Source organism: Pseudorasbora parva, chromosome 3, assembly GCF_024679245.1.
Source record: "Pseudorasbora parva isolate DD20220531a chromosome 3, ASM2467924v1, whole genome shotgun sequence".
NCBI classification, from domain to species: domain Eukaryota; kingdom Metazoa; phylum Chordata; class Actinopteri; order Cypriniformes; family Gobionidae; genus Pseudorasbora; species Pseudorasbora parva.
Genome location: NC_090174.1, coordinates 58,595,417 through 58,613,005, shown reverse-complemented (window position 1 = coordinate 58,613,005; position 17,589 = coordinate 58,595,417). Strand labels below are relative to the sequence as shown.

General features: G+C 38.3%; 1 protein-coding gene across 2 annotated transcripts; it reads right to left on the bottom strand.

The window, feature by feature from the left end:
* Positions 1–219: 219 nt before the first annotated feature.
* On the bottom strand, positions 220–11,936 carry zmp:0000000629 (cytosolic phospholipase A2 gamma). 2 transcript variants are annotated; one of them, XM_067439649.1, is made up of 15 exons: positions 11,800–11,936; positions 10,013–10,038; positions 9,701–9,809; positions 9,465–9,607; positions 9,193–9,394; positions 8,398–8,500; positions 8,181–8,321; positions 7,114–7,179; positions 6,988–7,026; positions 6,786–6,905; positions 3,995–4,108; positions 3,340–3,417; positions 3,092–3,246; positions 826–991; positions 220–738 (listed from the first exon to the last, which is right to left on the bottom strand). In XM_067439649.1, the coding sequence occupies exons 2-15, from the start codon at positions 10,036–10,038 to the stop codon at positions 581–583; spliced, it is 1,620 nt and encodes a 539-aa protein (XP_067295750.1). In that variant the 5' UTR covers positions 11,800–11,936; the 3' UTR covers positions 220–580. The 2 variants fall into 2 exon arrangements, with proteins under 2 accessions (XP_067295750.1, XP_067295749.1); XM_067439648.1 differs by lacking the exon at positions 11,800–11,936 and adding an exon at positions 11,588–11,659.
* Between the last annotated feature and the right edge of the window lie 5,653 nt (positions 11,937–17,589).

Genomic DNA, 17,589 nt, shown 5'->3' with positions numbered 1-17,589 from the left:
AAATACATTTCAAATATGACCACCATTTATTACACTGAGGGAGTAACTCATTGGCTGTCAAGATCTAAATCATGGTGTAGGATAATTTAATGTTTATGTCAGGAGATAGACTTAAATTATTTTCAATGTAAGTGCAATATTTGCAGTGCCTCTAAACTGCCACAGATTGTATTGTTTACACAAATGTTGGCAATGCAGAAGATGATTAAGAGAATCACATTATTTTGTCAACAGAACTTTATTTTTAAGAGCACTATTCATTCTTTGGAAAAACAATGGACAGGAATACAATATTTGTAAAATACATTTAGCACATAATTACCACTTGTAATCCAATATTTTATCGTTGACTTTATTATTAATGGTCAGCTATGTATAGTTCAATCATGAAGCAACTAACCAGAAATTAAGCAAAACTTTGATCAACATTACTTTGTGATTTGTGGCAAGGTAAAGTGATTATTTAAAGATAGAAAACCAAATGACACTATATATTGTTAAATCTCTGCAGATCTGTTTAGTCTGTATTAAGATTCAGGCTAGGACTAACAAAGTTAAATGTTAACTGGACTGGATCACACTACACCTGGAGCCCGGCAACTGCCCGAATCTCTTCCACCATTTTCTCGGCATTGTTTGTGATATTTTTTCCAGCGACCTCCATAAGATCAGAGATCATCTCAGCGCTGTAAGGACCTTGAAATGTGGTATATTTGCTGCGCCAGTCCTCAATTTGATCTGATAGAAAAACATTTAAATCAGAACAGATATTCAAATCCAAGAGCTTGCCATTTTATTCAGGACTACTGTACGAGTTTAACTTACCTCCACAGTTGACCTCATTGAAGAGAGGGATGTGTATCACGGTTGGAGCGTTTTGGCCTTTAAACACATAGAAGTCCTTTGGTTTCTTTAAGTCTGTACTGGGAATGTTGACCTCAGGGAAAGGGATGTTTTGCTCCCTGCACGTCTTGGCAGCTTCCCTCACAGTCTGTAGGGAAAAAGCATTGCAGAATTACTGGTGTAAAGTACTGATACAGCACCCATTTAAAAAAAAAAAAAAAACTTAAACATGAAAACCAATTTTTACAAATCTGTTTTGGGCTACATTGATGTAGTTTGTAATCCCATTTTTTAAAAAAAAGTAGTAGTTTTAGTCTAACTGCTGCTGCGCTCAAGAGATCACAGCATAGTGTTGGAAGACTATGCAGCCGGTCTCGAGGTGAGGCTGTAAAGTGTTAGTATTAAGGATCCTGCAGAGACCAGCGTACGCCTGAGAAGGACTGTGAGAGAGTGTATAGATGCTAAGACCTGTGAGCTCTTGTGTTTGAGTAAACGCTAGTGATTGTAGCCTCGACGGGACAGTCACCTTACTTCGAGAGCTGAATTACCTCTTAGTATTGAAATTGTGTTTGATGTGTTCGATGTATTCAAGAAGGGAATTGCCTAGAGATACTGTAGTTTTATATATTAATAACTGGGAGTCATTTTAAATTGTCATGGAAATTCTCAGTACAAATAACTGAATTCACCACAGACTGTGTCGAGCAGAAGATACCAATATAAATGGAGACATGTTTTGAAAACAACAGCAAGGAATAGAGCCATAGATATTAGCCATTGTGTTATGTTCACTACTCATAACTAAAGGTGCAATCATTACTTTGCTCATTAATAATATAATTGTTTAGTGAATTCAGTCATTCTAAAAAGAACCTTCACAAGAATTGAGTTTTGCATAAGGGTGTGATTTCGCTCATGATTAATTTGGCCATGTGAATTTTCAAAGCTGAACAACATAAAGCTCCTCGGTTTAAAAGTGACTTCTGTGTGTGCTGTGAGTCATACAACTCTGTGTTATTAACAATAAATAATGGACATTTTGCACACAAAATGTAGCTGAAGTGTGACCGTTCATTAATCGGTCCAAAAAAAGCCTAGTAATTTTGGTTATACTGGGATGGTTTTGATAGGCCGATCAGCTCAACCAGTGAACAACCTTTTTACTAGTTACACACACCAGCCTCAAGACGCAGTAGTCCAGTGCGCTGAGGCTACACAATGTCATGTGAAGATGTCCGTTTTGCCATTTTTGGCTTCTACCTACCAGAACCAAAAGCCACACTGAACAAGCAAATAAATAGCGAACAAAAAGATTACGTTAAATTTTTTCTATTTGTCCACAAAATTGTTTAGTTTTGTATGAAATGCATACAGACTCCTGCTCTCCCACTCAAACGCACACACCAGAAATGGTTTCCAGCGCTGCCCTGATTGATTTTGAAGCTACATGACGCACTGGACGTGAGGTAATAAGGCGCGCTTCTTAAAGTTTACAGTAGCTGTTGCTGATGAAAGATGCGTTACAGAGGCCAGCTAGTAGTTGCTATGTCACTTTGATCTGAAGAGATGCTCTAGCGACTGACGCTAGAGGTTGCAGCCTTTAGTCTGCCATCAGTGGTTCAAGCCTCTGTTACTAGCTATACAATTAAGTTTTGGAATTAGCAATGAAGGCATGCAGGGTTTAAATGCATAAGGAATTAGTCATGCACACAGGAGTTTTAAAGACAAAACCTGACAAATGTCTCAATCTTATGCCGCTTGTACTGTGGTTACCACACCTCAATACATTGTTCAGATTATGACTGCAAATACAAGGAGACTACATGGGGAGCAAACAAGGAAATAACTAAGGGAAGTAATGTGGGACAAATCAAACAATTATCAGGTAATAAGAAGGGTAGGGTCAAGACAATTGACAGGAGAGCACATGGCACAAAGAAACGCACGACAATCACATGCTCACAAAACAATATAGGAGCGTAGGGGCTGTCACAAACCCAAGAGCAAAACTAGACTGAAGTGACAGAACCCTGACAGATTAAGCAATCGGAATGAAGTCGGTCTCATTGAAGCAAAAGTTGTGCATGTAAACATAGCCACTGTGTTGCCACATTCTTCACACAAAAAAACAAAGTGGTTTGGACCATGAGGGTGAGTGATTGATCGCATTTACATTTCTAGAGGAACCATTTCATTAAATAAGCTTATATAAGAGTATGTGTGTTTTAGAGATAATTAAATATCTTACCATGAAAGGATCACCGTCACTGAAATCCAGGGAAATGATAAGGTCAATTTCTCTCGCTTTTCTCAGCACAGAGAAGTAGGGCGAGTTGAGCAGCGGTCCAGCGTCTTCAAAGTCTCTCTTCTCACTTTTCAGTAGAGCGGCAGGCACTTCCTTATCTGACAGCATTTGGGTGAGATTACAGCATGAGATGAATCAGATTGAGTTACGTTTATTACTCATTGAATTTAGATATCAGGAAGTCTTCTCACCTGTCATTTTGTGGAGAAAGTTATATTTCCTGCCCCAAATCCATTTAGCCATGCATCTATAAATGCTGAGCCAAATATCTGTACAACAAATACACTCTTCAAAATAGTTTCTTCAGTGGTTCTTAGGTCCCTTAAATTAGGACAGTCTTTGCCCGTTTTAGGTTCTTGACTTAACTATAAGGTGCTTTGATCTGAAGAACCTATAATGAAATCTATAAATCTGTTTTGTTTTAGCTTTAAAGAAATAGCACATAACTGGTTTTGTAAACAAAACAAAGTTCAAGGAAATTCAAAAGATGTCTAGCAGCAGTTTTAAAATTGACTACACACAAATGTGATTCATGAACAAATGACTCTAATAGACTGAGCTGGTTCTTTTATCGCATTTAGACTCACGGTTTACACTGCCTGATCTGCCAGTGATTTGATTTCACCCTACAACTCAGTCTGGAAACCTGTACATTCATTTTTAATGGTTAGACTTTTGTAGGAGTTATTTGAACTATGCTCATTGATCACACCTTGTGCAGCAGACTCCCCAGACCAATGTTCAATTTTAAATTGAGCTTGGTCTGGTGATAGCCAGACAAGTTTATGCATTTATCTGGCTTGAGAAGCAAACATGAAGTACATTGGATTTATCAGTTCAACCTACTGAATGGCAGCGTCTTCAACCCATCACTCAATTTCTTGATAACCTCCATGGTGTACGGCTCTAGATTTGTTTTTTGCACTGGATCAATCGTCTGACTTTTGCCTCCAGCAAGTTCTGTAAAAAGAAGAGAACATTACTTATCTGGCAACATATAATGCTAGTTTTCCAAATATATCAGCTTCATCTTGTCTGTTGGCAGCATCCTGAGCTTACTGATGTAATATACTGTATAACCCACTGACAGCAGAGTAGCACAGAATCCTGGGCCCTATGCAACCTCAGTGTGTATTGGGGGCCCCTTTCCCACCATCCCAAGATCCAGGGCATTTATTAGGGTGCGTGACAAGATCTTGTGCCACGAGCTCTCAGAAGATTAAAATGTGGCAAGACTTCTCATTGAGGTGAAAAGCAGTCTCACAATAACACCATGGCAGAGTGTTATAGTACATGTATAGTTATAGTACATAGTATAGTATAGTACAGTACACGAGCATGTATTCTAGGGATGCACGATATTGGATTTTTACCGATATGCCGAATTTTTCTTCTGCTCATTTTGGCCGATGCCAATATAAGTTTATTTTTTCCCCTTCGTTTCGAAACACCATTTTGAGCAAAAACATTTTTCCATTCTGATTTTTAGATTTCTGAGGTCTCCTTACTAAAAGGATTCTTGCTGAAGATAAATAAATGTTAATTAAGTTATTTTTATGATAGGAGTATTATTACTGGCGGGCGGGCACTTCGGACCTGGAGGAGGCTTCTGCTGCTGAACACGCAGGAGTGGAGAGACGCAATTGGGCTCGTTTTGTTGTGAAAGGGTGGCAAATCTGCTGCGGACGGTCACGTCCTTCTGTATGCGCATTCAGAAATTCAAGGCAGCATTTAAAAACGGTCACTATAAATCACTTTACATGCAATGTAGTCGCTTGTTTTTACTTGAAGAATGACTGCAGTACTGACATGGTCTCATCACTTTAGCACTCCTTGCACACATGAGTTATTGCAGGTGCATAACACGTTATATCGGCAAGGCAAAGCGGCCGATTCCGATGTTGTGCCGATAATATCGTGGATCCTGAATTCATTCAAATGCGATTTCAATACTCCGAATTTTGAAAGCTGCTTCCCTGATGCATGTGACTTTTCCAATATGAGAGCCATCGTCGGCTGGGCTGTATAGGCCTTTAATAAAATGGCCTCCAATTGCAATTTCAGTATTGAGATCGTATTTTGATTTTTGCACCTTTCCCACAGCATTTAATCAGTCGCAGGTAACTGCGTAAGAAACCTACTCTAAAGCCAATACATCTACAGAACAGATCAGGGTCCCATCTACCTTTCACTGTTTAACATTTGAACGATTAGTTTCCGACCAAGTAGCAACCTTTTTTTTTTTTTTTTTTTTTTTTAAACACACTGGACACCAGCAAATCTGTTTACAAAAGCAGCCACTCAGAGACTGCCCTGCTCTTGGTTATGGAGACTGGTAAGAGCAGCTTTCAAATCCTCAAGACGCATCCTGCTGGATCTTTTGACAGTTAACCACCAGAGCATCTACATGTCATCACTATGATTGTCCTTCACATGGGTTTTCCTATCACTGCTAGCAACTAGCTCAGTTGGACCCAACCTTTTGTCATCTCTGGCCTCCGTTAATGTTGTCCACACATTACATTTTGAGAAACGATTGTGATGCATTGTGCGCACAAGTCGGGGACAGAGCAAAATAAAAGCAACAAACAAAAGCTGAACTGGCTGGTTCTGATTGATTAGACCGGTGCATCTCTACTGCTGGCAAACCTTCACCTAAAGCTCTAATGAGGAGAACATGCTTCGTGAGGGAAAGAGTTCAGAAGAATTCTGGATTTTTTAATAAAGTAGTTTGAGCCATACACATACTGTCACTGCATTGTGCCTGGAGATGCAGCTGATCTTTTCATTTTTGCTTCTGAGCAAGAACATGATTGGTTCATGTGATCGACAGATGATAGACCACGTATAGAATCAAAGGAAGTAATTGTCAATTTTTGGATAAGTGGCCAATCATTTTGAGCATTTCTGGAAATCATACAGAAAGGTTTTTGATATCCATGTTTGATCTCAAAGCATATTGGGGGTTGGGAACCACTGTACTAGCTCATGGGGTACCTCAGGGCTCAATGCTTAGACTGCTTCTCTTCATCTACAGGTCATAGGATCTGTCATTCAAAAACATGTTTTCCTATCACTGCTATAACAGAACAACTCTACCCCTCATTCCAATCAGATGATCCAAAAGTAGCTGCTTGAATCTCAGCCTGCCTGACAGATATTTCTTGCTGGGTGAAGGTACACCACCTTCAACTCAACTTTGCGAAGACAGAACGGTTTGTGGTCTCGGCCAACCCAACATCTCCATACAGCTAGAACTCTGTCCAGGACAGCGAGGTACTTTAAAGCTGTGATTGACCAGTTTACCTCCACAGATCACATTGCAAGAAGTTCCCCATCATGCAGATTTGCTGTATACAACATTAGAAAGATCAGATGGTCTCCTTCATATCAAAGAATGCTACACAACTCCTCGTCCAAGCATGATGTGCTAGGGAGAGGCATCAGACGTGTGCCGAAGCTTGTCAAAATAGTGCCACGGAGACACCGTAAAAATAGATATATTACAGAACCTTCAATCCAGGGCCCTATTCACTCTTAACCGTGGAAAATGCTCAATAAACTTTGTTTGCGTCTCTTCAGAAGTTTAATTTATCCCTTATAAATTTAATTCTAGCACACTTTAGAAAACGTTTACCTTTCAGCATTGTTCTGATGGATTTATCATGAGCAGAATGATCTTTGCCCTCCAAAACACAGAGATTAATGTCTGCAAGGTCCAAGAGCACCTGAGAACACTGGTCTTCAGATAGGCAGTCTGCATAGTGAAGTAAACATTGAACATACATTAGCACTCTTACTACAAGTGACTTCAATAAAAGCAACAAGAAATGTTTTACCTTCCCCCATTTTCTCATGTCTTGATTGATGCAAGCACTCTGGAAAAAAATACATATGCTCAAATGACAGTGATCTGCCTGTTTTTGTTCTGAAGAATCAGTTCTGCCTAAAACTGACAGTCTCACCTTTTATATTTTGCCAGAGGAATTTCTTATTCTCCACTCCATCAGCCAAAGCGCTGCCACACAGAGCTGCAGAAAAGCACACTCGCTGGTAAGTTATAAAATTACTGCATTGACAAGTTGACCTTTCAGAAACCTTGCCAGTTTATGTAGCACTTTATAGTTAAAGGTGCACTATGCAACTTTCCGTCCACTGGAGGGCGCCTATTCAAAACAAAGGCGTAGTTTGATGACGCAAAGTTTGAGTGCAGTATCTTGGGACATGTGGTCTTCACCTCACAGCCGGTGGAAAATAGGACTCAAGAAATCACGTTCATGCATGCGGTTATTAACGTTACTGTAGTGTGAAGCAGAGTCGGGCCGAGTGTTGTGGAGCTGAGCACGGCTGCTGGAGCGATTGTTAAACAAATACCCGCCTCACAAACACCGGGACTTTTATTATGACGGGACAGTCGCCTGCACTGATCCGCTCTTCCGGTTATGCAGATCTGGTTATCATATTAGATACATTTAAGTGTGTTTAAATTTGTTATGCCGTTACTCCGTGCGTTCACTTGTTCACACTGCTAAGAGTAAAGCGCTCCTGCCAAATAAAACCCGAAACCGAGGGCAGTGCAGCTATGACGCCATTGACAGGTGACTCCCTCAAACGCTAAGCTGAAATAAAAAACCTTTATAAAAAGATAAATTTAAATCTGCAGATTTAACTATGCCAAAGCTGACTGAAAACTTGAGACTATTGTGTCAGAATAAATAAAGTTTATATTTACAACAATTTAAAAAACGTTTCCGTGAAAGCACATTTATGAATGGCTGAATTACTTGCCCGGAAGGACAAACACATGAACATGTTTAATGTTGACCACTGCATTGTATATAAAATTGTGCAACATAAATAACCTATCCATACTAACATTACATTTGACAACTCTAAATACTCAATGTGCTGTTGAAATTGACATCTAAATGATTTCAACAGTCAGTTATTATTTTGCCTTGGAAGTGAGAAACTACTCGGATCCGATCACCGGTTCAGTACGTCTGAAACTATTGATCCGTTAGTTTATTACCTTGCAGGTACAGCATGTCAATTTCAGGCTGCTTCTTCTTCACAGAGCCTTTTTCAAACTGACTGCCGAAGTTGGAGACCGCTATAGACGCGCCGATGAGGGAATAACCAGCTTCATGAGGAGTGAACTCAAACCAGGGGTCTGCAGACAGAAAGCAGTCCATATAACAGAAGATACCAGCACATTAACTGTCTCTCTTTCACACAAACACACTGACCTCCTTCATTTCCCTGTTTGCTTTGCTTGTCGATCACTGCATAGATGGGAAACGGGTCTTTACTCTGCTGGTGCCACTGCTCTGAGAGTGTGTGTTCATTGATCTATAAAGAACATTATAGAGGAGACCAGGGACAAAGAGAACAAACTTGCTTATCATTGGAGATTGTGATAAAACTTAAGTTCTCTCTAAGAAGAGTATTTAAAGTGAAATATACTGAGGTTCCTTGAGTTCATAACCAGATATTGTTTCTGGGTTTTGCCAGAACAAAAACACGAAAAGCATTTTACTGAAAACATGTTGAGTAAATCACCACCATATTTTCTCAGGTATAAGAAAAGAAACCAATTATTTCATCATCAAAGTAAAAGTTTGTTTACACGATGCATGCATGTATAAATTGAAGTAGTGTTATATTTAGATAAGGAATATTTCCTAATGTTATGTCTGATCTGTGTATATAATCTCTTGTATCCAAATACATACCCATGTATAAAAACTACAAATTATTTAAACTAACTTATTTTGGATGCGAGTAATCAATTTGACAACACCATTTTACATATTTATCTGAAATTTGTTTTTCCAGGTTAAAATTAGTTTATGACTCCCATATTTCCTTTTCTGCATGCAGGCCTTCTATACCAGAAGCCAGCAGAAAGACTTGTATTATTGCCACTTTGTAATCAGAACAATGTTACAATATTGCTAATATTCAACACACAGTACTTGTGAAACATGAATGTGATAACCTCATAAAGCTTATCATGGAGGCTGTCATGAATAGTTACAGACCTCTTTCGCAAACATTGTGACGACCATCACCGCCCAGACATCAGTCAAACTGAAGAGGTCCTTCTCATAGTAATATTTCTTCAGTTTGGCAGATGCGTCTGTCCAGCTGACTTCAGGACCGTTGAGTCTCTGGACAATCTTGTCTTTCACAGCCTCTAGTTTGGTGGACCAGTCTGGTTCCTGATATAAGGAGGCCATGCACCTTCAGAGGAACAACATACTGTGGTCATTTGACATTCAACCTGTGTGTGCACATGCATGTGCGTTCGTACCAGGTGGATCCAGAGACTCCGCTCAGATAAAGGACAGAGTCCAGAAGTCCCACTTTTTGGAGTTTATCGAGGGATGCCAGCAAACCCACCATGGCTCTTTGTCCTCCTCCAGAACCCAGTAATGCAATGTTTGGCACCCCATTCTGAAAGAGTTTAATGTTGCAAACATTTGATGTTCAGCAGCTACAAAACCATTTTGAGTGTGATTTCGAGGAACAGCCCGGCAGATGTTTTACCTCACTGCAGTCTATCTTGTGGTTCTGCAGGCATTGTTGAACAGTGTTTCTCCTTCGGACTCTAAACTCCTCCTCGTCCTTACTCAGAGAGTGTCTGATTCTCACGTCACTGTTGCAGCGACAGACACATCGCATATGAAAGCCATTTAATATATTAGCATGTCATATGATTTGAGAATACCATTAAATCTAATGAACAGTTATTCTCAGAATTATCAATTTTGTTATAGACTTTAGTTGTGTGAGTAATGGAGCAGTAAGATGTAATGAAGTATAATGCTTCAATCATTGAGTTAATCTGAGCAGGATTACCTTTCCTGGAGTTTGGATTCACTCATCTAGAAAACAATAGAGTTAATATTACTTTGGAAAATCTTTTGACCAAAATCACCAGGGCTCCTGAATGCCACAGAAATTAGTGCGCATCTAAAAGTGTTAATATGATTTTATTTATTCTCATACATGTGTATAGTTTTAAAGAGTTACTCAGTATGTCATCAAATACAAACCTTGAGCAAACCTAGACTAATGGCCAAAAGTAAATAAAGGAGAAGTTACTCTAGTGTCTTAGGTCCGTTCTGAATGTCCTGATTTTGCATCTCACTAATTTTTCCCTTACAAATAAATTCTCTTTTTTCCTCACCTAACTCTTCAAAATGATTTCCCCTCTCCCCATTTCAAACCAAGATTAGAAAAAAAAGCTAATTATTATTGAGTTATTTTAGTGTTGTTGGGAAGTGGATTCTGTTAAATAAGATCTCCCTTTAAAAAGGTGGACTTTGATACATACAGACACACATACTAATGATATGTCAGAAATTGTGATTTTTAGCTTGTTTTAAACTAGGTATATAATGGTGGTTTCGGAGTATGTTATGTTTGACACGCTTCAGGGTTTTTGCTGCAATATTCTGCCTTGTCAAACCTTAAACCTAAATCAATAAATCACTTAGGCTACTAAAGTTGAAAACGTGAAAAGAACACTATCAACTATAACTTTAGGAACATGTACAGATAACACGCTTAGCTGACTCACTGAACAGCGACCGATGACTATCTTTAGAGCTGCACCACATCAGAAATTATTCAGTTTGCACCAGGAATTGTTTCTCCTGTCGATCATTATTGCTTGAATGTGCAGTATAAAGCGAAGAAAACAAACCATAGCTGACTTAAATCATACACTAAAAAATTCTGAGTAAAAAACAACCCAATGTTGGGTCAAATATGGACCAACCCAGCGATTGGCCTTTCAAGCAAATCCTTTGCCATCTTTCAAGCCATTCGCTGGGTTAAAACAACCCAATTGCTGGGTTAGTCCATATCTGACCCAGCATTGGGTTAAAACAACCCAGCATTTTTTAGAGTGCATGTTGCAGCAAGTTGCCAATGGAAACATTTGATACTCAATATGATCGCATAGTCTATACTCTATAGCAAGTATTTACTGAAAATTACTAAAAGCCTAAGCAACACGGATGGCCTCAGCAACGAGTGCGATAACCCAAGCAAAGACCATTACTTTTGTGTTGATTTTATTATGATTCTTTATTTTAGGCCTTACTTGTTTTTTCCCTGTCATTTTCCCCCAAAGCACTGAAAATCTTCGGAATGAAAAGTGCGTTATAAATAAAATATCATTATTAGTAGCCTATAGCTTTAGAGTCCATGTAAACAATGCAGCGATGTGAAAGCAATGCCAACTCAGTCACTATCAGGCTGATTACAATCAACGCAGCGAATCGCGTTCAAGTGCACGAAACTCAGGTGAAATCAATGTGGGAAACAAATTTCTTGTGAGATGCTAAATGAGCTCTGGAGAACGATAGCTGTATCGATGAACTATGCATGCGGTGTTGATAGATGTACGTTAGTAGAAGTGATCACCTGACTGACAGCTGATGCGAGTTTGACTAACATGACCTGCCAGGACCGGACGCTAGGCTACGCTTGATGTCATTTAATTGGACATGCTGCGTGGATTTATTCTAAGCTACTGCTGTCACATTCCAATTATAATGACATTAAGCCCGTTTAATTGACCCAATATTGCTGACAGAACATTCACTAGCCTACGTAAAGCTTTAAATTATACTCACTTTCGCTATAGTCTTGTGAAGCCCGAGACTTCACCAGCACAGCAGCCGTCGTCTCTGACAAAGCAGAAGATGCCATTTAATATAGGGCGGCCTCTTAAACTAAATTGCCTATTAGGGGTGGAGAAGATTGGCATTAGTGATGCAAAGTTCGATTAATTTCCGCGAACCGGTTCTTTTCGGACAGTGCGGCTCACTGAACCGGCTCAAAAAGCTGATTCATAGGTTCCTGACGTCATCATGCGATGACAATATGCATGCATTTCTTTTATGTTTTTTTTTTTAAGTGTATTTCTCAGTGTCGTTACATTGAGTAACGACACTGAGAACATTCAAATAAAGTAGGCTAATCTGTGTCAATGTATTAACAATCGAATAAAGTTATTTGCGTGAGTGCATTTTGCTGCTATTTGCTTTTCATCTAGCCTACGTAGCCTAATATTATTAAGTTAATAGTGTGTTCACAGTTAATTAATTTATCCTTCACGTCGGATTCGACAGAAAATGGCACAACTTCAGTAGGCCTACACATTACTGATCAACAAACGCGGATGTTCTTGTCTAAAGTATAGGCTATTTCTTTTCTTTCTTCATGTTTTAATAAAAATGAAGGCCTATTTAATAAAACCAGTTCACTTAAGTTAATGGTGTTTGTGGTTACAGTTTCATTCGCGGATTTGAAAACCTTATGTCAGATTGGACTGACAAATAGCCTACTGAGTTGCGCGTGCACATCTTGGATACGATTCCTAAAAGTTTCCACATACAGCACACTACAGACATGCATAAATGTGGATATGTTACATGTCTAAAGTAGAGAAATAACCACTTAACAACTTTCACGTAACAACTTAAAATATAATTTGCATGCACTATAAACGATAGGCCCTACAGTAAAATGTATTTAAATCTCTTTACAGAAAGGTTTTTGCAGGTTTTAATAAAATGTAATTTAATAACAGTAGTCATAATAAACATATTTCCAGTAGCCTACGTGCCTCAGACTTTCTCTAATGACAGTGAGAAGAGTAAGAAATGAGTACATATTTTAGGTGATTTAGCCTTAGCCGAGGCTGAAAGGTTCAGCAGATGCTTGGGTGTGTAGCAGCCACTCAGTCAATGAATGTTAAAAGACCGATAGAGTCTAAAACCCACTAAAATCCCCATGCCTCAAAAAAGAGCAAAAGACGAGGATCATAACGCCGCCGTCCTCGACGCGAATAAAACAACATGATGGCCATTACCCCAATTTATGCCAGTATATAGGCGACTCTTGGTTAAAACCAGATGGAACAAGCAAATCTAGACTGGACTTCTGGCTTATTTCATACCAAATTAAGTACAAATATCTCTGTCTGTTTTATCGCCCGCTCCAGTTTCTAATCATTGTATGAAATCTGGTTTAAATTTAAAATCTCTGTAGGCCTACGGCATCGTAGCCTAATGTTGGAAATTTAACGCCAACCTTCTTAATTCGGAAACTTTCTGTCAAGGAATTAAAAGCATTATTGCAGAAGTTACCCAGCCAACACGTGTATGTGGGGCCCACGTGGATTAAACATGGGCTACAGGGGTACAGAGTGGGCATGGGCTCAAAATGGGCATCTTATCTGGGGCCCACTTGGGTGAACCAAGTAGGTCCCACAAGGGCAAACCCAGCTGGGCTCCTCACATGGGACCTAGTTGGTTCACTAATGGGAAATGAGAACATGGGTGGAAAATGGGCTATTCAGTGGTCTAATTCATTCACAGTCAAGACAAGTGCAAACACAGTCAATTCCAAAGGTTGATTACATGGGTAGATAGTACACAAATATGCACCCTTGAAAAAAAATGTATTGTTATTTGACACTTGAACACAATTAATGTGACTTTAATCTAATCAAAATTTAAAAATTCCAACACAATAGCAATTTTATTTGGTTTATTTTGTGATCACAGAGCATACAGGGACCATTTTAGCTTTTATTATAAAAGTGTAAACATTAAGTGAAATATTTACTTTCTCAAATGTTTAATTTTGAATAAATCTTTAATAAATTTTATCTAGGCACAGAACCACTAGTTTCCGATTAGTAATGGCTTTAGAATAATGTTCCAAATAAGTTGGAATGTCTTCTGCAGGGTTAGGTAATACTGAGTCATTGTTAATAGGTTACACCAGGATCTTTACTTTATACTTAACACATTTTGTATGTCTCCATCATCAATCACACCTGATTCAACTCATGAGCTCATTAGTAGAGATTTCAAAACCTGGGTGTGTCAGCTATAGTGAGATGTACAAAATCTGCAGGGCTGGTGGTACGCAGGTTTGAAACCATTAACATTACCGAATTTATTTATTTTTTAACAATACATCCACTTGTAATTCTTATTAAGTGGGCACTTAAATCTTCACCTTAATTCTTTTGAAGTTTGTGTCGTTTCGTCGCCATCTGTTTTTGTCTGACCCTACAGACCATGTCATCAAGATCAACTGGATGTGGGGCACCAAAAAGCTTTAAATGTGAAAAAGAGAATTTAAAAAAAAAAAAGTGACACAATGGTTGATTATTTTGAAAAATTTTCAAAGGGCTTTTTTGGCGAGCTATTATGGTGGAGTGAGGAGCTGCACTGTTTTTATCTTTTTGTTTGTGAAATACATAAACTTTACGTGTACAGATGTACATATATAAACAATACAAGTTTTGTCAAATTATGTCGGTCAGGAGCTCTAACTTTTTTGTGGTCCTTTTGTCAAATAAAGTTGTAACTGTAATTTAGTCATTTTCAAATTATTCTAAATAACCCTTGCATGATAAAGTATAGCATGAGCTACTGGTTTCTGTTGATTAACTTTAACATTTTAGTGTAGTTTAGAGCAGTGGTTTTCAAACCTGTCCTGGAGGACCATCAGCCCTGTGTCTCCCTCATTTATCACACCTGATTCAACTCATCAGCTCATTAGTAGAGACTGCAAGAACTAAATTGGTTTGTCGAATAAGGGAGACATACAAAATTTGCAGGACTGGTGGTCCTCTAGGACAGGTTTGAAAACCACTGGTTTAGAGGATTACCTGTAATATTTGTATTACGGGGTTCACTATAAGATAACTCATACAGAAACTATGAATGGCTACATCACATGAATGGGATGTTTAAGATTAATGGCAATGGGCCAAACATTTTCTAACCAATAATAATAGTTTTTGGTTCTGTGCCCCTGGAATATCTTTAAACGTGTTGTGGAATTTACATTTTTACTACGCTGCGACTTTACAGTACAAAAACTCCCTCTCAAATCGTCAGCAATTCTTTTATACTGGAAGTTGACTTAACACAATTCCCCCCCCTCACAATTCACCAATTTGAAACAATTTTTTTTGTGTGTGTGTGGAGCAAGTCCCTCTTTATAAGAGATTGGTGGGAGAGAGGTATCTAGTCTGTTGTACATTTTCTTGAAATTTTATGAATCACAGGAATTTCTGTGAAAAGTATCATTTTCAATATAATAAAGCCTGAAGTGTATTCCAAAGGCGTTTGGTATGTTGGTTAGAAATACAGCGCCCTGTATTTCTATATATATATATATATATATATATATATATATATATATATATATATATATAGAAATAAAAAAATATATATATATAATATATTATATTAACATAATTTAACATCCTTAGAGCTTCTTATAGATTTAATAGTTCAATATCTGTACTCTCTGTGATTCTAAAATTGAATTGAGTATTTTGGGCTGACATGCACGAGTGGATTACAATTACAGTTAATTTGATTCCTTCATTTTCTAAAAACTTAGAAAACTTGTTTACTTAACTTTTGGTAGAATAATGAAAGATGAACACATTCATTTTTTACTTACCATATTCATTTTGTGGAAATTCTATATCCATAAGTGCAAATGCCATAAAACAAAGCCTTTGTTTTCTGTTTTTCATTTTCTGTAAATGTTTAAGAATGTTAAAATTAAAAAATTGGTAGAAGACTATTTGGTTTATTGAAGTTGTGCTCTGTTATTTAGAATTTGTAACTGATTTTGAATTGCCTTTTTGTAATTGTAACAATGAGTCAACCGATTGAGGATCCATTTGCAGCTTTATTAAACAGACAATAAGTACAAAAAAACAGGCAGAGGTCCATCCCCAATGACAGGAAAAACAGGCAGAGGTCAATCCCCAATGACAGGAAAAACAGGCAGAGGTCCATCCCCAATGACAGGAAAACAGGCAGAGGTCCATCCCCAATGACAGGAAAACAGGCAGAGGTCAATCCCCAATGACAGGAATAACAGGCAGGTGGTCGAGCAGGCAGCAAACAGAGTCAACGGAATCCAGTAGGTAACCTAAATAGGCAGGCAGCAAGTGATCAAAACCAGAAAATCACTCCAGAGTCATACACAGGAGAAACCCGTAGGCTATGGGCCCACTGGGTCATGGGAAATGGAGTCCGGAGTGAGGATTAATATTCAGGTGAGGGTGCCCTCCTGTGGCGATCAGAGGGAACACACAGAGGCTTGAATTGTGACAGTAATTTTTTTTTTTTTTTTTTTTTTTTGCAATTAAAAAACTACTTCGGCTTTTGTGTCTTGCGTCATCATCAACCCGGAACTACAGATTCAGTTCGATGAATGAACCGGCTCAAAAGAACGAGTCGTTCAAGAACCAAACATCACTAATTGGCAAAGATGTAGGCCTCTAAAACACGCACAAGCTACACTTCTTTGTAAGGCCTGCATACGGGTAATTCAGGTGTCCAAAATCCTAATTCCGGATTTGCAGATCTTCTAATGCTGAAGGATGGAGCGGTCTCAATGATAGCGATCATTGATCTATTGTAGAGGAGACCAGAGACAATTAGAACAATTTCTACAATCACAAACATGTTCAAGTGATACAACTTATCAAGTTCTCTATACTAAGAAAATTATTTAAAGTAACGGCTTTCATTTTAAAAATGAAAAAAAAAAAAAAAAAGAAACTCCTGAAAAAACTGTTCCTGAATTCCTGACGGTCAACATTCCTCCAGTGACCTCATAAGACACTTGAATACTGAGGTTCCTTGAGCTCAAAACAGGATAGTTATGCCAGAACAAATACTAAAAGCATTTTACTGAAAAGTTAAAACATGTTGAGTACATCACCACCGTTTTACTCTCAGGTTTGCTTTTAAATAATGGAAGAATAATTGAAGAATATGTAAAAAAGTATGCTATTTGGGATGAAAGGCACCATGATAATCAAAAAGTTATTGGACTTTTCCATTTGTTGACAAGGCTTTCTGAAGTGCTTGGAGCGCCAGAGCCAGATCTCAAGAGGGTAGAGGGAGGATGAGATGGATTTAACCGTCTCGAACCCAAAGGATCCTGAAGACCAGGTCGTGTTTCCCGATCGATCTGCCTTCCATGGCCGCAGCAGCATAAACTTAAAAAATAACACACATCATCAATCTCCAGTCCTGTTGCAAAGGGTTTTATCTTAATATTGTCAGGTCATGCATGGTATCTTGCAATTATAGTAATTAGTAAATCTACTTGGCAAATACACTTTATGATATGCCTATAAAGCTGAGATGTATAATTCAAAACTGTGAAGAATTAATAACATTTTCTTTACTCGTTCAGATCATGTGAGTGACATCTTTTGGCTGTTGTTTTAACAGATAGTTTTACACCTGCCACTAGAGTGCAGTAACCACCAATACATCCAATACCAGATCCTTCTCATCATCCCACGACCACAGCATGTGAATTTATTAAACCACAAAACTTCCTACCTTAACTTCCTCCAGAAA